The 22,545-nt window shown below is 39.2% G+C and overlaps 1 protein-coding gene across 6 annotated transcripts in view; it reads right to left on the bottom strand.

Annotated features, from left to right (window-relative positions):
- The window catches only part of AKT3 (AKT serine/threonine kinase 3), a 325,618-nt gene that overhangs the window by 120,437 nt on the left and 182,636 nt on the right, over window positions 1-22,545 (bottom strand). For all 6 annotated transcript variants that reach the window (XM_049868135.1, XM_049868133.1, XM_049868137.1 and 3 more), the window contains 2 exons: window positions 8,456-8,567; window positions 7,680-7,824 (listed from right to left, as the gene is read on the bottom strand). In XM_049868135.1, the coding sequence (XP_049724092.1) occupies window positions 7,680-7,824; window positions 8,456-8,567 (257 nt within the window). The remainder of the gene's footprint in view (window positions 1-7,679; window positions 7,825-8,455; window positions 8,568-22,545) is intronic.

Below are 22,545 nucleotides of genomic sequence, written 5' to 3'. Positions count from 1 at the left end.
TCCTACTGCTCTCCTGCTCCTTCAGGGATTCTCTATTGTGCTTCCTGTCATGACAGTCACTGGTTGTAGCTAGGCACCATCTAGTTCTTCTGGTCTCAGGCTGATGTAGTCTTTGATTTCAATGTGTCCCATTCTGACTCTTGGGCTCATACTTACCTTGCATCTTTGATGATCTTCATTCTCCTTTGCTCCAGGTGGGTTGAGACCAATTGTTGCTTCTTAGATGACCGCTTGCTAATGTTTAAGACCCCAGACACCACTCTCCAAAATAGGATGTGGAATGTTTTCTTAATAGTTTTTATTACGCCAACTGACCTACATGTCCCTTGAAACTATATTCCTCAAACCCCTGCCCCTGCTACTCTGGCCTTCAAAGCGTTCAGTTTATTCAGGAGACTTGTTGTTTTTGGTATACTCCAGTCGTGCTGGCCTCTCCTGTACTGTATGTTGTCCATCCCTTCACCTAAATTAGTTCTCGTCTACTATCAGTGTATCCCCCCTCCCTCCTCCCCCTCGTGTAACCATCAAAGAGTATCTTCTTCTCTGTTTAAACTATTTCTTGAGTCCTTATAATAGTGGTCTCAAACAATATTTGTCCTTCTGCAACTAATTTCACTCAGCATAATGGCTTCCAAACTCTAAGGGGCAGTTCTACTCTGTCCTATACGGTCGCTATGAGTCGGACTCAACTCAACAACACGGGGTTTGGGTAATGCCTTCCAGGTTCCTCCATGTTACGAAATGTTTCACAGATTCCTCACTGTACTTTATTGATGCATAGTATTCCATTGTGTGAATATACCATAAATTATTTATCCATTCATCCATTGACAGGCACCTTGGTTGCTTCCAACTTTTTGCTATTGTAAACAGTGCTGCAATGAACATGGGTGTGCATATATCTGTTCATGTAAAGGCTCTTATTTCTCTAGGATATATTCCAAGGAGTGGGATTGCTGGATCGTATGGTAGTTCTATTTCTAGCTTTTTAAGGAAGCACCAAGATTCCCACCAGCAGTGTATAAGTCCTCCAGTCTCTTTTTTGTGTTTTTTGGATTAATGCCAGCCTTGAGATAGAATCTCATTGTAGTTTTCATTTGCATTTCTCTAACAGCTAAGGAATGTGAGCATTTCCTCATGTATCTGTTAGCTACCTGAATGTCTTCTTTAGTGAAGTGCCTGTTCATATCCTTTGCCCATTTTTTAATTGGGTTATTTGTCTTTCTGTAGTTGAGTTTTTGCAGTAAGATGCAGATTTTAGAGATCAGCCACTGATCGGAGATGTCATAGCTAAAAACTTTTTCCCAATCTGTAGGTAATCTTTTTACTTTTTTGGTGAAGTTTCTGGATAAGAATAGCTGTTTTGACTTTTAGGAGCTCCCAGTTATCTAAATACTCTTTTGCTGTTTTTGCAGTTCTAGTAATGGGTTTTGGTAATGTTTTACATATTGTTTATGCCATGTATTAGGGCTCCCAGCATTTTTCTTATTTTTTCTTCCATGAACTTTATCGTTTTAGATTTTATATTTAAGTCTTTGATCCATTTTGAGTTCGTTTTTGTGCATGGTGTGAAGTATGGGTCTTGTTTCATTTTTTGCAGATCAATATCCAGTTATGCCAGCACTATTTGTTAAAGAGACTGTCTTTTCTCCATTTAACAGATTTTGGGCCTTTGTTAAATACCAATTGTGCATATGTGGATGGATTTATGTCTGGATTCTCAATTCTGTTCCATTGGTCTATGTATCTGTTGTTGTACCAGTGCCAGGCTGTTTTGACTACCGTGGTGGTATAATATGTTCTAAAGTCAGGTAGTGTGAGGCCTCCCACTTTGTTCTTCGTTTTCAGTAATGCTTTACTTATCCGGGGCCTCTCTCCCTTCCATATGAAGTTGGTGATTTGTTTCTCCATCTCATTAAAAAAGGTCACTGGTATTTGGATTGGGATTGCATTGTATCTATAGATCGCTTTGGGCAGAATAGGCATTTTCACAATGTTGAGTCTTCCTATCCGTGAGCAAGGTATGTTTTCTACTTATGAATGTCTCTTTTGTTTCTTGCAGTAGTATCTTAGTAATTTTCTTTGTATAGGTCTTTTACGTCCGTGGTTAGACTTATTCCTAAGTACTTTATCTTCTTAGGAGCTACTGTAAATGGTATTGATTTGGTGATTTCCTCTTCATCGCTCTCTTTGTTGATGCAGAGGAATCCTACTTATTTACGTATGTTTATCTTGTATCCTGAAATTCTACTGAACTCTTTTATTAGTTTCAGTAGTTTTCTGGAATGTTCTTTAGGTTTTTCTGTGTATAAGATCATGTCACCTACAGATAGAGATACTTTTACTTCTTCTTTGCCAATATGGATGCCCTTTATTTCCTTATCTAGCCTTATAGCTCTGACTACGACCTCCAGCACAATGTTAAGTAAGAGTGGTGATCAAGGGCATCCTTGCCTAGTTCCTGTTCTCAGTGGGAATGGTTTCAATCTCTCTCCATTTAGGATGATGTTGGCTGTTGGTTCTGTATAAGTGCCCTTTGTAATGTTTAGAAATTTTCCTTCTATTCGTATTTTGCTGAGAGTTTTTATCATGAATGGGTGTTGGACTTTGTGAAACGCCTTTTCTGCATCAATTGATAAGATCAGGTGGTTCTTGTCTTTTGTTTGATTTATGTGATGGATTACATTGTTTATCTAATGTTAAACCATCCCTGCATACCTGGTATGAATCCCACTTGGTCGTGGTGAATTTTTTTTTTTTTGATATGTTGTTGAATTCTACTGGCTAGAACTTTGTTGAGGATTTTTGCATCTAAGTTCATGAGGGATACTGGCCTGTAATTTCCTTATTTTGTGGAGTCTTTACCTGGTTTTGCTATCAGGGATACGTTGGCTTCACAGAATGAGTTTGGGAGTATCCCATCCTTTTCTATGCTCTGAAATACCTTTAGTAGTAGTGGTGTTAACTCTTCTCTGAAAGTTTGGTAGAATTCTCCGGTGAAGCTGTCAGGGTCAGGGCTTTTCTTCGTTGGGAGTTTTTGATTACTTTTTCCATTTCCTTTTTTGTTATAAGTTTATTTACTTGTTTTCTCTCTGCCTGTGTTAGTTTAAGTAGGTAGTGTGTTTCTAGAAATTTGTCCATTTCTTCTAGGTTTTCAGATTTATTAGAGTACAACTTTTCATAGTACTCTGTTATGATTCTTTTAACTTCAGTTGGGTCCGTTGTGATAGCGCCCATCTCATTTCTTATTCAGGTTATTTGCTTCCTCTCCAGTTTTTGTCGGTCTAGCCAATGGTTTATTGATTTTGTTAACCTTTTCAAAGAACCAGCTTTTGGTCTTGCTAATTCTTTCAATTATTTTTCTGTTTTCTACTTCATTTAATTCTGCTCTAATTTTTATTATTTATTTTCTTCTGGTGCCTGAAGGTTTCTTTTGTTGCTCTCTATTTGTTCAAGTTGTAGGGATAATTCTTGGATTTTGCCCCTTTCTTCTTTTTGTATGTGTGCATTTATCGATATAAACTGACCTCTGAGCACTGCTTTCACTCTGTCCCAAAGGTTCTGATAGGAAGTGTTTTCATTCTTATTGGACTCTATTAATTTCTTTATCCCATCCTTGATGTCTTCTATAACCCAGTCTTTTTGAGCTGGGTACTGTTCAGTTTCCAAGTGTTTGATTTCTTTTCCCCGCTTTTTCTGTTATTGACTTGTGCTTTTATGGTCTTATGATCAGAGAAGATGCTTTGTAATTATTTCGATGCTTTGGATTCTGTTAAGGCTTGCCTTATGGCCTAATATGTGGTCTATCCTAGAGAATGTTCCATGTGCGCTGGAAAAGAAAGAATACTTAGCCGCTGTTGAGTGGGGGATTGTTTATTTCTATAAGGTCAGTTTGGTTAATTGTGGCATTTAGCTCTTCCGTGTCTTCACTGAGCTTCTTTCTGGATGTCCTGTCCCTTCACTGAAAGTGGTATGTTGATGTCTCCTACTATTATTGTGGCGCTATCTCACTTTTCCGTGCTGTTAGGGTTTGTTTTATATATCTTGAAGCCCTGTTGTTCGGTGCATAAATATTTAATATGGCAAAATCCTCCTGGTTTATTTTCCCTTTTATCATTATATAGTGTCCTTCCTTATCCTTTGTGGTACATTTAAGTTTGAAGTCTGTTTTGTCAGAAATTAGTATAGCCATTCCTGCTCTTTTTTGATTGTTGTTTGCTTGATATATTTTTTCCATCCTTTGAATTTTAGTTTGTGTCTTTAAGCCTAAGGTGCGTCTCTTGTAGGCAGCATGTAGCAGATGGTGTTTTTTTTATCCATTCTGAAACATTCTGCCTCTTTATTGGTGCATTTAGTCCATTTATATTTAGCACGATTATAGACAGGTATGAGCTTAGTGCTGTCATTTTGATGCCTTCTTTTGTGTGTTGACAGTTTCGTTTTTCCACTTACTTTTTTGTGCTGAGAAGTTTTTCTTTGTAAACTGTGTGTTTCTTTTTTTCCTTGTGGTTAAATTTGTTTTTGCTGACTCTTTATGTTTATCTTGTTTTTTATTTTGAAGTGGAGTGTTAGCCTTCTTGTGGTTACCTTAATATTTACCCCTATTTTTCTAAGTTTAAACCTAACTTGTATCTCCCTATATTGCCTTGATTTCCTGTCCATATGGAAAATCTGACTACTTTATTTAGCCCCTTTATTGATTATTTTCATCTTTTACATAATGACATCACTCTCTGTTTTGAGCTTTTTTTTTTTTAAATCTTGATTTAGTTTTATTATTTCCCTATCTGAGTTGATATCTAGATGCTCTGTTCTGTTTTCTAGTGAGGGGATGATATCTGATATTATTGATTTTCTATGCAGAGAATTCCCTTTAGTATTTCTTGTAGTTTTGGTTTGGTTTTTGCAAATTTCCTAAGCTTCTGTTTATCCATAAATGTCTTAATTTTGCCTTCATCTCTGAGAGACAGGTTTGCTGGATATATGTATGATTCTTGGCTGGCAATTCTTCTCCTTCAATGCTTTATATATGTCATCCCATTGCCTTCTTGCCTGCATGGTTTCTACGGAGTAGTCCTAACTTATTGATTCTCCTTTGCAGGTGACTTTTCACTTATCCCTGGCTGCTCTTAAAACTCTTTTTATCTTTGGTTTTGGCAAGTTTGATGATACTATGTCTTGATGACTTTCTTTTGGGGTCTACCTTGTATGGGGTTCGATTAGCATCTTGGGTAGATATCCTTTCATCTTTCAGGGTATCAGGGAAGTTTTCTGCCAACAAATCTTCAACAATTCTCTCTGTATTTTCTGTTATTGCTCCCTGTTCTGGTATTCCAATCACTCACAAGTTATTCCTCTTGATAGAGTTCTTCATATTCTCAGGGTTTGTTCATTTTTTTTTAATTCTTTTATCTGATTTTTCTTCAAATATATTGGTGCCATGTGACTTATTTTCAGTCTCACAAATTCTGCATTCCATTTCCTCAATTCTGCTCCTCTGACTTTCTGTTGAGTTGTCTAATTCTGTAATCTTATTGTTAATCTTCTTAATTTCTGAATGCTGTCTCTCTATGAATTCTTGCAGTTTATTAAATTTTTCATTATGTTCTTGAATAATCTTTTTAATTTCTTGAACTTCTTTATCTGTGTGTCCCTTGGCTTTTTCTGTTTGTTGCCTGATCTCATTCCTAGTATCTTGAAGAGTTCTGTATATTAGTCTTTTGTATTCAACATTTTGGGATTCAACATCTGGTAATTCCAGGAATAGATCTTTATCTGGGAGAGTCCTTGATTCTCTGTTTTGGGAGTTTGTTGAAGCAATCATGGTCTGCTTCTTTATGTGATTTGATATCGACTGTTGTCTCCGAGCCATTTATGTTATATTAATTTATTTCATGTTTGCTCACTGTGTCCTAGTTTCTTGCTTTGTTTTGTTCCGATATAGCCAAATAGGGTACTACCATGAGCTAACTTGGTTATTGGAGGCCTTGAAGCACTACTGTCCTGTTACCAGATGGCTGGAGCTGTTACCTGGTATATGAGCCTTGGAGTACATTCACTATTCTTATATTGATTCAGCACAGGTGTCCTGATAGTCACCTGGTGTGTGGTGTAGGCTCTCACATAGTCACTTAGTGTGTGGTGTAGGCTCTCACTTACTATCTTACAGGAGCAGTGGTGATGGGTGTGTGCACTGGTTTCTGGTAGCAGAAGGGAGTCGCACTCTGAGGAAGGCAGGGGGCTGACATCTCTCCCTCCCTGTCACTCAGACCAATTCCTTAATTTTGCCTTTGATGCTCAGGGTTTCTTGCCTGTCATATATACAATCGATTCATTTGGGCTTTTTTGGGGTCTTTGTTGTAAGAGGGATCAGCTGAAGCTTCTGGCTAGTTCACCATCTTGGCCCCCAACTCTATAGCTTTTTTTTAGTGGAGTGGTTTAGAGTTTGAGGATAAGATTAATTAGGACTTGATCTTAAAATTATGAACACAGTCAAATTTCAAGTAATTATACATGTGTGCACACATAAATACAAAAGAAGCTTGCTTATATCTGAGTAAATAGTTAAGGCTAGGTCATGTTTTTCATTTTGCAAGTACTGAGGAATGGGATGGGGGAGGTGGCTAACTCAAAAGAAAACAGGGGTTCAGTTTAACTAACAAACAGAGGATAAATTTTCAAGAATAGCAGAAAGGGTTCTCTGACATTTGGCCAAGATCAAGCACAGAATATTGTTCTAATTAGAATAGAAACTTCATATAAGGGAAGAATAATTAACCACCTCTAAGCTGTGACTGTACATCTTCAAGTTCACACAGTTAGCATGTGGAAGTGGAAGGATCTGAACTCAAGCAGTCTAATTCCAAAGAGCTCTGAATCACTGTGCTGATAACAAATCATGGATAATACTTTAAAAAGGTTTTCCTACATGAAAATTAACAATCTATTATAAAAATATATGTACAATAATGTTATACTTATAAACGTATATATATTCTAAAATGATAAAAGGCATGTTCATCCCTTTACAATACCTGTATCTTTAAACTAATCTTAAAATACCATTATTTACATAAGAAAGGAACTTTTCTGTTTTCTAGAACTGTGAAAAATATAATATGCGACTCTCATAAGAATATAAATCAGCACGTTATTATTCTGGAGCACTGAGGGAAGAAAAGATTGTGTTGCTCATGGGCTCAGGCGCAGCCACTACAATGAGAAGCTATTACTTCCAAGATTGCTGACTTTCCTCCTGACATTAGTGAGGCTTGGGCACCAACAGGAGTATACCAGAGCCATTTCTGATTCTGCCTTCAGGAGAACACAGAATGCCAAACGGAAAAGGACAAAATCTTTGGTGAAAACATTGTATTTCCAAGTATTTAAAATGGCATAAAAATGCAAATTACAAGGTAATACAATGGCACATCAGTCAGGACTCCCTGGTAACAAGCCCTAGCAGCACTCAGTGGTAAAAGTGCCGAACCACTGAAATGAAGTGATGCTTCAGCTATTTGGTTTTAAACAACAATAGGTATTTCGGATTCACCTGAATAAAAACATTTGCATGTCTAAGATAATCAGCTAGCATCCATTTGCAAATGGCAGTTTATGGCATATTTCTTCCAGACAAATAAATGTGCTGAGTAGGGGAGTAAGTTATCACTAATTTCTACCTTTCTTTTATGATGTGTTGTAGAGGCATCCATCTCTTCCTCCCCAATGTTATCAATCTGTGAAGTTGGGCTACAATTCATTCTCTCCTCTTCTTGCCTCTGCAGTCTGTCTGCTACGGCCTGGATCGCTTCGGTCCATTCTTCCCTATGAAAATGAGGAAAATTTCCCATTAACAAACCAAAACCAAACCAAACCCATTGCCGTCAAGTCAATTCTGACTTGTGGTGACTGTGTGTGTTACAGAATAGAACTGTTCCACAGGGTTTTCTTGGAGCTAATCTTGAAGGAAGATCAACAGGTCTTTCTTCTGAGGCACCGCTGGGCAAGTTCAAACCACCAACCTTTAGGTTCGTAGTCAAGCACTTAACTGTTTGCATACCAAGGGATCTGTTCCCATTAATAGAAAATGATGTTATTCTCTCTCAACCAAAACCAAAACACCAAACCCACTGCCGCTGAGTCAATTCCGGCTCATAGTGACCCTATAGGACAGAGTAGAACTGCCCCACAGGGTTTCCAAGGAGCAACTGGTGGATTTGAACTGATGACCTTTTGGTCATAGCTCTTAACCACTACACCACAGCACATCTAGTAGTTCTAATTCAGTATTTCACAAGCCCCTGTTATTCGTCTACTATAACCAAAACACAAAAATCAAGGAACTATAGCATTGTACAACTATATTTACATATATCTACAAATGGCGAAGTCAGATACAATACATCTTTAGAATTATTGCTGCTTTTTCACAAGATTGGAAAAACAAGTTTCTTACCTTTCCTCTGGAGTATCTACATGAAATGTCCTCTCTATAACCGTGGTCCACTGGAGACATCTGATAATAAATGTGTTTGGCTTTGGTCGTTCTGTTTTCATTAACTGGCATTCTAGAAATAAAATAAAATGTCTCTTTAAATATATTCATATGCTTAAACCAAGAAGAAAATCGTTGAGAACTATAGATTTCTATTCTAAACAAAACCTACTGCAGCCTCACAGCTTTCTATGGATCTTCATTCAAGGTTTTCCAAAAACTGATTGCAGTATTCTTTTTAATTCCCTCGCCCACTCCAACCACATGCTCTATTATTAATCAATGAAGCCAGACTGCTTGATTTTCCCCAAACACATCTTGCTCTTTCTTCTATCTATACCTTCTCTCTAGCTGTTCTCATCATCTCAAATGCCTTCCACTTCTTCTACCCCATCCATAAGCAATCACCAACAGTCAAAACAATGCCTATCTTTTAAGGTCCAGATCAAACCCTACCCTTCCACACTTTTACATCAATCTCGCCCTAAACTGACCAATTCCCTCTCCATATTCACATTATTTATTACTGAATTCCTCACTTTTATTAGCATAATCTTGTATTGTTTATCATTTTAAGAAGGTATCCTTCTCCCTACCTAGATTGTAAGCCTTTGAGAGTATAAACTGCTTTTAATAAATTCATGTAATACTTAGCGCACTGTGTGTGACACATAACAAGCTTTTAGGTGAACACCTGAGCTTTTTAAAAACTAGGCAATATTTGACAACAAGACAAAGGGATAGGGTTGTCTACTGACACTCCTCTCTTAAAACTAATTTACCCCAAGTTGACAAATTCAACAGTCTTTTCCTGGTGCTCACTTGTTTTGTCCTTTCTCCATCATTAGCAACTATCAACTACCACTGCCATGCCTTCTGAAAACCAAGTCATTACTTACACTGGACTAATTCTTTACTGACTCTTTACACTGAAAGTGATTATCCACCCAAGGGTCTCTACTTAGCTTTCTCTTTTCTTACCACCTTCCATGGTTTCAGCCATCATCTCTCAGTCCAAAAACCAAAATTCAAGTTTCTTTTGATCTTGGATCTCTATTTAAGACACTGTACAGTGGCTATTTCTACCTGGTTGAAACACTGGTACCACAACCAAATCCAAAATCAGAAGTATTCCTCCCTAAATCGGTTCCTCCTCCTGGCTTACCTAATTTTTCCTTCACTTAGATTGAATACATGGAGTGATCTTCCATCTTCGTATCTGTAGTACTTGCCATTACCTGGCTTTCCAACAATACATTCTACTTCAGACTCTGCCGAATGCTTAAACCTCCCCAGCTGCCATAAATCCAGAATCTTTTTACTCAGGTATGTTGAAAGGCCAGATAAGGTAAAGTTACCGTAGAAACTGTGTTCTAAGAAATAGCTCAACAAGTCAGGAAGTGAACTCTCACTCTCTTCCAACCACTACCCCTACCAACCTCCACCTATAGCTTTCCCCATCTCAGATGATGGCAAGTCCATCCTTTCAAATGATCAAGTCCAAAACCTCGCAATCATCCTTGGTCCTTTCTTCTCTCACATCACTCCTGGAAATCCTGTTGGCTCTACTTTCAAATATATCCAGAATCTGATCAATTCCCACTACCTCCACTTCCATGGACCAAGCCATCAATATGTCTCAACCGGTGACTCTGATAATCTTCTAACACTTCTTCCCTGCCTCTCTCTACAGTTGGTTCTCAACACAGTCAGAAAACTTAAATGTCTGCAAAAAAAAAAAAATCTGCAACGTTTCCAATCCACTAGGCATAGAAGATAAGTCTTTCACTGGTCTATAAGAGTCATACATGCACCCTCCCACCTGTCCTTCTTAAGTTTCTGACCTCCTCCTCTAGTACTAACTTTCAGACCCACCCTACCAGCCACCCAGCTCCCTTGCATTTCCTGAACAATGCTCTGCACTCTCTCTGCTCAGGGCCTTTGGCCCAGCTATTCACTCTACCTGGCACTCTCTCTCCTCGCTTATCCCCTTGGCTAACTCCCTTATCTTCAAGTTTTAACTTAAATCTAACCTTCACATTGAAGCCTACCTTGACCATCCTATTCAATAATTCAGTCTGCACCCCTAACTGAGAATTCCCAACCCTCCTTATCTGCTCTACTTTTTATTTTCCAAAGCATGTTACCACCTTGTAACATATCAGGTTTGTTGCTTTCTTACCTTTCTCGTTCATTGTCTATCTCCCAAACTAGAATATATGCTCCACTGATATATTATCGGCACTAGAGCAGTGCCTGACATGTAGTGGGCACTCGATTCATATTTTCCGAATGAATGAACACTGATAGTAATAATCCAACAAAGAAGGTAGTCTTGATGATGCAGGAAAGGAGAACATTTCTGAAGCAATGTCCTCTTATAGGCAAGAAGTGACGGAATTTACTGGACGAGTAAGAGGGGTGACTCTAGTCATGAGTACAAACAGTTTAGTGATGTAACAGGAGAGAAAATAGGATAAAAGGGCCCAAATGCAGTTAGAGGTACGGATGCAACTAATAGGTTTGTATAAATTATTTTCTCTATGCTTCTATTTTTTTCAATGAAATAGGAAGCAAAGTAATCAATTGAGAACAAAGTTGGAAGAGGATGCACTGGGGATTTGAATGAGAGATGATATGAAATAATCCTCTCGTAAAATGGAAGAACAAACTAGGGAAATAGGCCATGACTGCTGAGCAACACTAGGGGCCCCCTTGAATTTTATGCTCCAGAATTTAAAGCATTCGCAGGTACAAGGTGTGGACCCCCTTCGCAGTAAACAATCTGGCCTTTGTTCCTGGTTCCTGAGAGATGAACCACTCCTGGGGCCAATGTGTGGGGCTTGACAAGACCAAGATGGACCACCTGGGGGCCTGATACTGACTAAGCCTCAGAAGGCATGATGTGATCTATTATGGCCAATAAAAAGCCTTGGAAGACAGAGGTTCAATGGTGCTTCCTGGGTGGTAAGCTCCAACGTCTACTTTTGAGAGGCTCAGTACATCCCCTATGGACATGGAAGCTCTGCACTGAGACCCCTCCTGGACCTCACCCTGCATGTTTGTGTTTTTTTTCACTGCTAGATTAAAGATAGCCCTTTCCTTGAAGCTTCTGAGTCATTCCAACCAGAGATGGATTATCCAATTGGCAAGGTAAGCATGGTGCTTACCTTACCTACTGGATCACCTGTAGTGAACAATTTCACATGGGTTTCACCAGATGAAACCCATGTGAAACTGTTCACTACAGATAGGTAAGCACAGGTAAACCTGTGCTTACCTCGCTTATTAGGTCACCCGTCCCTGTCAGGGACTGTAAATTTGAAAAGAGGCTTTGATTCTGTAGGAGGGTTCTGTGGGGCTGGGAGAGAGACAGATGCCAGCCATACCTAGAAGCAGAATCTTTGATGTGGTGAAAAAATATGAAATTCTTCACCACAAGTGATCTGGTAAGCAGGCTAAGCACTGTGCTTACCCCTTCCACTGGATAATCTGCCCCGGTTTCAACAGATTGTTGGATTTAAGTCACAGAGAATGGTCCAGCACCCACTGACCTAGCCCCAGGTGAATGGGCATGAGAGAAAAAGGCTGTGAGGAGCAGCTGGCATCTGAACTGACCAGGGAAGAAAGGCTGAGGTTTCTATAGGACGCAGCTGGTGTGTGGAGTGGGATTTACCCACTACACATGTGGCATGAGAGACAGATGATCTCAGCCTCCCTGAACTGGTTTGATACAACTGGTATAGTCGGCAGGATTAGCTTGAGAGAACCCTGAGAGCGCACCAGGTGACAGAGTTGTGTATCTTTCTTCAGATATTCAGCTGCATGGGGGCAGGTGGGGAATACACAGAGGAAAGGACTGAGCCAAAGCTGGGATTCAACCAAGTGAGTTTGGCAAAGCAACAAGGCGGAAAGGAGTAGGGGGTGTAAGGCAGGGGAGTGATTATGCTAAACACCTAAGAGTTTAAAACGGGCAAGGTGGGAAGTGAGAACATAGTGGAGGTTAGAGTCCTGAGAAATAATGAAAATAACGCAGAATCACATAGTGGAACTGGATCATAAATGTAATTATTTCATAGTTAAACCATGTATAGCGGTGCTACTTTTTTTTCAAATATCAAAGTTTAAAAACAGTAAATACAATATAGCAATTTATATTGTTAGAAATATAAAAATTTAAAATACCAAATACCTTACACCAATTTATAGCAATAAAGAACCACATTTACTGATTTACTTTTAAACTAATTTAGAGCAATAAAGAACCATATAATTTTCCTACGATTTACTTTTAAGATACAAATCAAATCCAATTCTCCTTCCAATACAACTCTTTCTTTTTAAAACTCCTATACCTTTTATTCTTGTCTGCTGCTTCCATGGCTGTTGATTGTGGATCCAAGTAAAACGAAATCCCTGACAACTTCAGTCTTTTCTCCATTTATCATGATGTTTCTCACTGGTCCAGTTGTGAGGATTTTTGTTTTCCTTATGTCGAGGTGCAATCCATACTGAAGGCTGTGGTCTTTGATCTTCAGTAGTAAGTGTTTCAAGTCCTCTTCACTTTCAGCAAGCAAGGTTGTGTCATCTGCATAACGCAGGTTGTTAATGAGTCTTCCTCCAATCCTGATACCCTGTTCTTCTTCATATAGTCCACCTTTTTGTATTATTTGTTCAGCATACAGATTAAATAGGTATGGTGAAAGAATACAACCCCGACACACACCTTTCCTAATTTTAAACCAATCAGCATCCCCTTGTTCTGTCTGAACAACTGCCTCTTGATCTATGTAAAGGGTCCTCATGAGCACAATTAAGTGTTCTGGAATTCCCACTCTTCGCAATGTTATCCATAGTTTGTTGTGATCCACACAGTCGAATGCCTTTGCATAGTCAATAAAACACAGGTAAACATCCTTCTGGTATTCTCTGCTTTCAGCCAGGATCCATCTGACATCAGCAATGGTATCTCTGGTTCCACGTCCTCTTCTGAAACCAGCCTGAATTTCTGCAGTTCCCCGTCCATATACTGCTACAGCTGTTTTTGAATGATCTTCAGCAAAATTTTGCTTCCGTGTGATATTAATGATGTTGTTCTATAATTTCCACATTCAGTTGGATCACCTTTCTTGGGAACAGGCACAAATATGGATCTCTTCCAGTCAGTTGGTCAGGAAGCTGTCTTCCATATTTCTTGGCATAGACGAGTGAGCACCTCCAACGCTACATCTGTTTGTTGACACATCTCAATTGATATTCCATCAGTTCCTGGAGCCTTGTTTTTCGCCAATGCCTTCAGAGCAGCTTGGACTTCTTCCTTCAGTACCATCAGTTCCTGATCATATGCCACCTCTTGAAATGGTTGAATATCTGCTAATTCTTTTTGGTATAATGACTGTGTATTCCTTCCATCTTCTTTTGATGCTTCCTGCATCATTTAATATTTTCCCCATGGGACCCTTCACTATTGCAACTCGAGGCTTGAATTTTTTTCTTCTGTTCTTTCAGCTTGAGAAACGCCGAGCGTGTTCTTCCCTTTTGGTTTTCCATCTCCAGCTCTTTGCACATGTCATTATAATACTTTACTTTGTCTTCTCGGGAGGCCCTTTGAAATCTTCTGTTCAGTTCTTTTACTTTATCAATTCTTCCTTTTGCTTTAGCTGCTCGACACTCAAGAGCAAGTTTCAGAGTATCCTTTGACATCCATCTTGGTCTTTTCTTTCTTTCCTGTCTTTTCAGTGACCTCTTGCTTTCTTCATATATGATATCCTTGATGTCATTCCACAACTCATCTGGTCTTCAGTCACTAGTGTTCAATGCATCAAATCTGTTCTTCAGATGGTCTCTAAGTTCAGGTGGGATATACTCAAGGTCATATTTTGGCTCTTGTGGACTTGCTCTGATTTTCTTCAGTTTCAGCTTGAACTAGCATATGAGCAATTGATGGTCTGTTCCACAGTTGGCCCCTAGCCTTGTTCTGACTGATGATATTGAGCTTTTCCATTGTCTCTTTCCACAGATGTAGTCAATTTGATTTTTGTGTGTTCCATCTGGTGAGGTCCATGTGTATAAAAAAAAATTTTTAAAAAAATGTGTATAGCTGCTGTTTACGTTGGTGAAAGAAGGTATTTGCAATGAAGAAGTCATTGGTCTTGCAAAATTCTATCATTCAATCTCCAGAATTGTTTCTATCACCAAGGCCATATTCTCCAACTACTGATCCTTCTTCATTGTTTCCAACTTTTGCATTCCAATCGCCAGTAATTATCAATGCATCTTGATTGCATCTTTGATCAATTTCAGACTGCAGCAGCTGATAAAAATCTTTGATTTCTTCATCCTTGGCCCTAGTGGTTGGTGTGTAAATTTGAATAGTCATATTAACTGGTTTCTTTTTATGCGTATGGATATTATCCTATCACTGACAACGTTGTATTTCAGGATATTGAAACGTTCTTTTTCACGATGAATGCAACACCATTCCTCTTCGAGTTGTCATTCACAGCACAGTAGACTACATGATTGTCTGATTCAAAATGGTCAATACCAGTCCATTTCAGCTCACTAATGCCTAGGATATCGATGTTTATGTGTTCCATTTCATTTCTGACGATTTCCAATTTTCCTAGATTCATACTTCGTACATTCCAGGTTCCGATTATCAATGGATGTCTGCAGCTGTTTCTTCTCATTTTGAGTCGTGCCACATCAGCAAATGAAGGTCCTGAAAGCTTTACTCCATCGACATAATTAAGGTCGACCCTACTTTGAGGAGGCAGCTCTTCCCCAGTCATCTTCTGAGTGCCTTCCAACCTGGGGGGCTCATCTTCCAGCACTATATCAGACAATGTTCCACTACTATTCATAAGGTTTTCACTGGCTGATGCTTTTCAGAAGTAGACTGCCGGGTCCTTCTTCCTAGTCTGTCTTAGCCTTGAAGCTCAGCTGAAACCTGTCCTCTATGGGTGACCCTGCTGGTATGTGAATACCGGTGGCATAGCTTCCAGCATCACAGCAACACACAAGCCCCCACAGTACGACAAACCGACAGACACGTGGGGGTCAAGAAATCAAAAGACACATTGCATTGGGTAAATCTGCTGCAAAGGACCTCTTCAAAGTGTTGAAGAGCAAACATGTCACCCTGAAGACTAAGGTGCGCCTGACCCAAGCCATGGTATTTTCAATTGCATCATATGCGTGTGAAAGCTGGACAATGAATAAGGAAAACCAACAATGAGCTGACACCTTTGAATTGTCGTGTTGGCGAAGAATATTGACTATACCATGGACTGCCAAAAGAATGAACAAATCTGTCTTGGAAGAAGTGTGTCCAGAATGCTCCTTAGAGGCAAAGATGGCGAGACTGTGTCTTACATACTCTGGACATGTGGTCAGGAGGGATCAGTCCCTGGAGAAGGACATCTTGCTTGGCAGAGTACAAGGTCAGCGGAAAAGAGGAAGACCCTCAATGAGGCGGATTAACACAGTGGTTGCAACGATGATCTCAAGCGTAACAACGATTTTAAGTAAGGATGGTGCAGAACTGGGCAGTGTTTCGTTCTATTGTGCACAGGGTCGCCATGAGTCGGAGCCGACTTGACAGCACCCAACAACAACATGCCTTTAAGGAAACCCTGCTGGCTTAGTGGTTACACGCTGGGCCTCTAATAAAAGGTCCGTAGTTCGAATCCACCAAGCGCCCCTTGGAAACCCAAAGGGCAGTTCTACCCTGCCTTATAGGATCGCCATAAGTCGGAATTGACTCAACGGCAATGGGTTTTGTTTGATTTTTGGTTATACCTTTTAAAACTTCTACACTTTTTTAAACTCCTACAGCTTTTAAAATTCTTACACTTTTTAAAACACCTACGCTTTCTAAAACGCTACACAAGCAGCCCTGGTAGTGCAGTGGCTAAGCGTCCAGCTGCGAACCAAAAGGTCGGCAGTTTGAACCCACCAGCTGCTCTGAGGAGATATATGTGGCAATCTGCTTCCATAAAGCCTTAAAACCCCTATGGGGCAGTTCTACTCTGTCCTTCAGGTCTGCTGTGTGTCAGAATCAATTCAGCAGAGATGAGTATACTGTCCTATACTTGTTTAATATATGTTAATTTGATCTTCTAGCTAAAAAAAAAAAAACATAAAAAATAGGAATCATGTATACAACACTTCCTCAGAGCACATTTACAGCAGAGCACAGCTATAGCCCAGAGGGTACAGAGGAGATACTTGATGGCTGACTGGCTTTTAGTAAAGAATGAAGAACAAATGTTAAGAGGGACAGGCCTAACAAAAAGACTCAAGAATGAACCACGGCGTACAGTGAAGTAGGAGGAGCAGAAAAGGAAAGGAAGAACATCCAACATAGTACTTTTACATAAAGATTCCCACTATGATAACCAGCTATGAAATTAGAAGAAACCAAACCCATTGCCTTGGAGTCTATTCTGACTCCTAGTGACCCTATGCGACAGAGTAGGACTGCCTCACAAGGTTTCCAAGGTATAATCTTTACAGAAGCTGACTGCTACATCTTTCTCCCATGGAGCAGCTGGTGGGTTCAAACTACCGACCTTTTGGTTAGCAGCTGAGCACTTAACCACTGAGCCACCAGGGTTCCTTTTTAAATTAGAGTACCACATTCAAATCCAGGCTCTGCTTTTAGCTGTAAAACCAAAACCAGCTGTCATCAAGTCAGTTCTGACTCATGGTGACCCTGTATGTGTCAGAGGAGAGCTGCACGTCCCAGGGTTTTTCAGTGGTCGGTCTTCTGGAAGTAGATGACCAGGGCTTTCTTCCGAGGGATCTCTGGGTAGACTCAAACCTCCAGCCTTTTGGTTAGCAGCTGACCATTTGCACTGCCCAGGGATTCCTTTATCTGTAAGACCTTAGGCAAAGTACTTTATACATTTCTAATCTAAAAGATTCCTCATCTTTTAGAATCACTATCAGGAATTAAAGTAAAAATTTTAAAGGAAGTATATTTTCAATACCACACCTAAATGAAGTTTAAATGCTGTAACTTAAAGAACTTCTCAAAGCTACAATTACAAGAGCTATTTAAACTACTACATATTTTTATATCATATTCTAAGTGATTATCAAATACGGTTAATTTATAAGGCTAAAATTGATAATAAAAGTTATTATATTAATTACCATTTCCAGGAAGAACACTGGAAAGAATTTGTTAAGAATAAAATGCATGTACTTATGGAGCAGTTTTGGAAAAAAAAATTAATATAATGATCTAAGTTGTTGTTAGTTGCCATTGAATTGACTCCAACTCATAGTGACCTTATGTATAACAGAATGAAATGTTGTCATCCTCACAATTGTTGCTGTTTGAATCCATTATTTCATATGCTGTGTCAATCCATCTCACTGAGGGTCTGCCTCTTTTTTGCTGACCCTCTATTTTACCAAATGATCTAAGTAGTTATGTACAACTTCTCTTTTTTGACTAAGTATCTGTGGACTGAGCAGCATACATGAAGTGCCAATTATGGGCCAAGCGCTCTGCCACATTCTGGACATACAACGGTGAGTAAGAAACTCTGTGAGCTCACAGTACACAGTATACTCAGTTATTAATCATTCTACACATTAATTATAAAGTACTTCACTCATGCTATAAAGGTTTTAATCAGGTCCTTGTGAAGCCTTCGGTCCAACAAAAAACTGTTACATGTAATTAAAAACACTATAATAAATAAAACTATATTTTATAGATTTCTATATAAATCATTCTATAAATAAATCCAATTTCTAAGTAATAATACCCATCAGATTGAGACTGGAGAAGAGAGAGGCAGCTACCAAAAGCTGGCTCGGGATATTTCCTGCAGTAGTTGGGTCACTACCCACAGAAGAAAAGACTTTACTGTAAGTCTTAAGTTTGGAGGCTGTACAAAAACAAATGTAATTAAAGGGATGAATCTGAATTCAAACCAGTTGGAACCCTAAATTACTATGTTAAAACCAGTGAGCCAGTATAGAGGAAAATTCTACAACTTTGGGTTCCTGTATGTTAGCCATAATACAGAATCATGAACACATCCTCCAGCTCTCTGTAAAAGAAGAAAAAAATGTGCCATGAAAGCTCTAAGTTTTCCAGTCACATTGGTTCATGATCTGAAAACTCAGATTCATAAAGGGGGCAGTGGTTAATAGATTAGCCAGTATTTCTTCAGAAGAATACTTTCCTTCTCGTTATATGAAGACCCCCAATTCAAGCTGAGTGGACACTTTGGGTAGAAATTCTAAACAGCTATCAACCAAATGATTATCTATGATTTCTGGAACCACGGAATATACATGAATGAAGTACACATTTTTATACAAAATGCTATAAAATACAAAATTTTATTATATTGATAACATGTGATACTTTTCAAGTTATGTTATGCTAGTATTTAAATTAGTTAAACACTGGTTAAACTTTCCTGAGCAACTTGAACTACAAGCTGAATTTCAAACGTTCTGTTTACTTTACACCATTCTGAACCACAGATGACAAAGTTTGTTGAAGCTGTAATTACTCTCTAAAGCCTGAAAACCAATTAGAGGGCCTGCAACATGCCAGTTCAAAAAAAAAAAAAAAAAACACCAAAAAGAATTTTTTGGGAGATCATCTGTTCAGATTTTATTAAAAAGTTTAACATTTTATTTCAACCTCTTTAACCCTTTCAATGCTGATTCTATTCTTTTAAAATAAATTCTACTAATGTTCAACATTAAAAAAACAAAGGCATAACAACAGATTCTATTCCTAATTAGAGAAGCTCTGGTGGCATAGTGGTTAACGCGCTCAGCTGCTAGCTGAAAGATCAGTGGTTTGAACTCACTGGCCACTCTGCGGGAGAAAGATGTGGCAGTCTTCTTCCATAAAGATTTTAGCCTTGGAAATCCTATGCGACAGTTCTACTCTGTCCTATGGGGTTGCTATGAGTCAATATTGACTCAAAAGCAATGAGTTCTGGTTTATTTATAATTAATCCCATTATGAAATAATGCTGAGTTAGAGTGACCATAAAGTGAGTTTAGTTTTAAGCCCCCAAATATAATACTAGCTATTGTATATTCTTTAAAAGGAACAAAAATCATTTTTGTTTAATGTTTTTACTAACCTGATAAAAAATATAGTGTTCAAGTTAAGACTGAATATACCGACATTAAAGAAATTCTTTTGCTCCACTGAGAGGGCAGGGTCCTAGGAGTGGCAGGCGCCCTGGTAGAAAGCAACCCCAGGAGAGGAGGTTTGTTGAGTGATCACTACGTGCCAGGCTGGACACACCGCATGGTTCAGAAATGTTACTCATTTAATCTGAAAGACAAACCTCACAAGCAAGTGTTATTTTCCTCACTTTATAGATGAGCGAATTGAGGTTCTGAAAGACTAAGTAACTGGCCTCAAAACACAGCTTGTGAGTAACGGTGTAAGGATTCATCTCAGGTTTACCTGAATCTAAATTCCACGCTCTTCTGATGAGAATACGCTGTGATGAAAAGCACCTTAAACAGTCGCTAATCATATGTGAAAGTGATGACACTGTGTTCCCTCTTCTATACCTTCCCTTCTCTGGTCTCTGACACCTTTTCTCCATCAAGGAAATCCAGAAAGATTTTCACTTGGATGACAGTGGTGTGTCTGATCCTGGTTCTGAACACAGGGCATGGACGGACAGGAGAGGATTACCCCTCAGGAGGATCCTGCCCTTGGCATTTATTGCTACTCCAGGGAGGAGTGTAGGAAGTGGGCGGTTGGAAGGAGGAGTGGGCTAGGCTAAAGGGAAAGAAGGTAGTAAGGGGGATAGAAAGGAAGTCATCAGAGCCTCTAAGTATTTTCACTGCTGGTTCTCACACCCTCAATACAATAAGATTAATGGTAATAATATTTTAAAATGAGTAATGATAAAAAAAAAAAAAAAAGTGTTTCTCAAACTGACATTGGATTCAGGCCCATTTTCCTGATTATTTGTGTCTGAACCATTTATCTCTTACCTAGAGTCAACATATCCTGAGTTTATAACATACTAAATCCACTGCCATAGATTCGATTCATAGCGACCCAATAAGAGAGAGTAGAACTGCCCCACAGGGTTTCCAAGGAGCGCCTGGTGGATTCAAGCTGCTGACCTTTTGGTTAGCAGCTGTAGCACTTAACTATTATGCCACCAGGGCTTCCTTATAACATACTAAGTCCTTGTAAGTGCTATGCAGAAGAATTAGGCAGGGTAATAAATTACCCTGAGTGACCGGGGATGAGGGTGGGGTGGGGGGGAGGGTGCTATTTGAGAAAACACAATTAGAAACAGTGTCTTTTAATGCAATGAGGAACTGAGCGAATCAGATACCTGTGTCAAGTGTGACCTGGCCTGAAGGAACAGTAAGTATAAAGACTCCGAGTTGGAGGGAGCCCACAAATGGGTTTGAGAAACAGCAAGGAGCCCAGTGTGCCTGACTAGAGTAAGTTTAAGCAAGTTAGAGAAGTGGTAGGAGATAAGGTCAGAAGGGTCAGCAGTGATCTGGTGAGGACTTTGGACTTTATTCTGGTAAGGCTCTCACAGGGCTTCACCTCAATTGATGACTTAAGTCTTCACTCCACTCTTATTAAGTTCCCTTCCCGTAAGGCACAAACAGAATGTTTCAAGGCCCTATCCTTACTGCATTCTCAACATATCCAAAAAGGTCTTTATTATTATTTTTTTTTAATTTTTCAAACTAAAAATTACTTGGCCAATACAATTTTTCTCTTCATGTTATTTCTGTACCGTTTCCCTAATCACCCAAGAATCACATCCTCAGTCAACTTGGACCAATCCCTCTCGTAAACCCACATGGCTCAACCAGCAGCATTCACATTAATGGGTTTTCTCTGTAATGTCTCTTACAGCCATTCCTTCTTTTCACTGCTGACACCCAACTTGGAAAATTCACTACCGAAACCTGGACCACTGAGCTCTCTCCCAGTCTCCTCTCTCTCCACGTTGTCCTACACCCCACTGGACGGATTATTCTTACTCAGACTCTTAGCCACTGAGCTCTCTCCCAGTCTCCTCTCTCTCCACGCTGTCCTACACCCCACTGGACAGATTATTCTTACTCAGACTCAGCCACTGAGCTCTCTCCCAGTCTCCTCTCTCTCCACATTGTCCTACACACCACTGAACAGATTATTCTTACTCAGACTCTTAGCCACTGAGCTCTCTCCCAGTCTCCTCTCTCTCCACGTTGTCCTACTCACCACTGGACGGATTATTCTTACTCAGACTTTTAGCCCATTACATCACTCCCTTCTCAAATAATGACAACTCTCGCAAGACAAAGATCAAATTCCTTTGCCTGACTTTCAAAGCTATTTATACAAAAGTCCTAATCTTTTTCAACCTTTATTCCTCATCACTGCAACTGTGAGTACTTTCCGATGGTAGATGTGTCTTTATCCCCTAAACACTCCCAGATTACTCTTAATTTCAGGACTTAATTCATGCTGTTTCTCTCATCGAAAGCACTCTTTCCTTCTAACTAGAATCCAGTCATTCAAGACCTTCTCTAATTATTTCAATTCATATTTTCCTGCCTCTGATCATCTACTGCACTTAGTATCTACATCCCACATCCTGGTACTTGATCATATGCTAGGACTGTCTCCTGTGCATCTCAACTATATTGTAATCTCCCAGGAATCTGCAATACTCCTCCTATTTCTCCTGTAGTCATCAGAGTCTACGTACGCACAAGCTGAATACAAATAAAGATTCTTCAGGAAATATTTCAGATTGCACAGAGCTTACCACGACTTATTCTTCTTTCTCCTCAAATAACCTGAATATTTGAAAGTTCAAATTCTGATAGAATAAAAATTTACTTTATCATCTCTTTCCCCTCAAAAATCTGACATACTTATTTCCTCAAAATCTGTACAGTCCAGTTTAGACCACTTCTGAGAACCTTAGTAATGAATATTCTTAAAGAAAACTACATGCTTGAAGCAGATACATATATAAAAAAAAAATACTTACGTATAAATAAAACCTAATAACATC

The sequence above is a fragment of the Elephas maximus genome, chromosome 24 (assembly GCF_024166365.1).
Source record: "Elephas maximus indicus isolate mEleMax1 chromosome 24, mEleMax1 primary haplotype, whole genome shotgun sequence".
Taxonomy (NCBI): domain Eukaryota; kingdom Metazoa; phylum Chordata; class Mammalia; order Proboscidea; family Elephantidae; genus Elephas; species Elephas maximus.
This window is presented reverse-complemented; position numbering and strand designations above follow the sequence as displayed.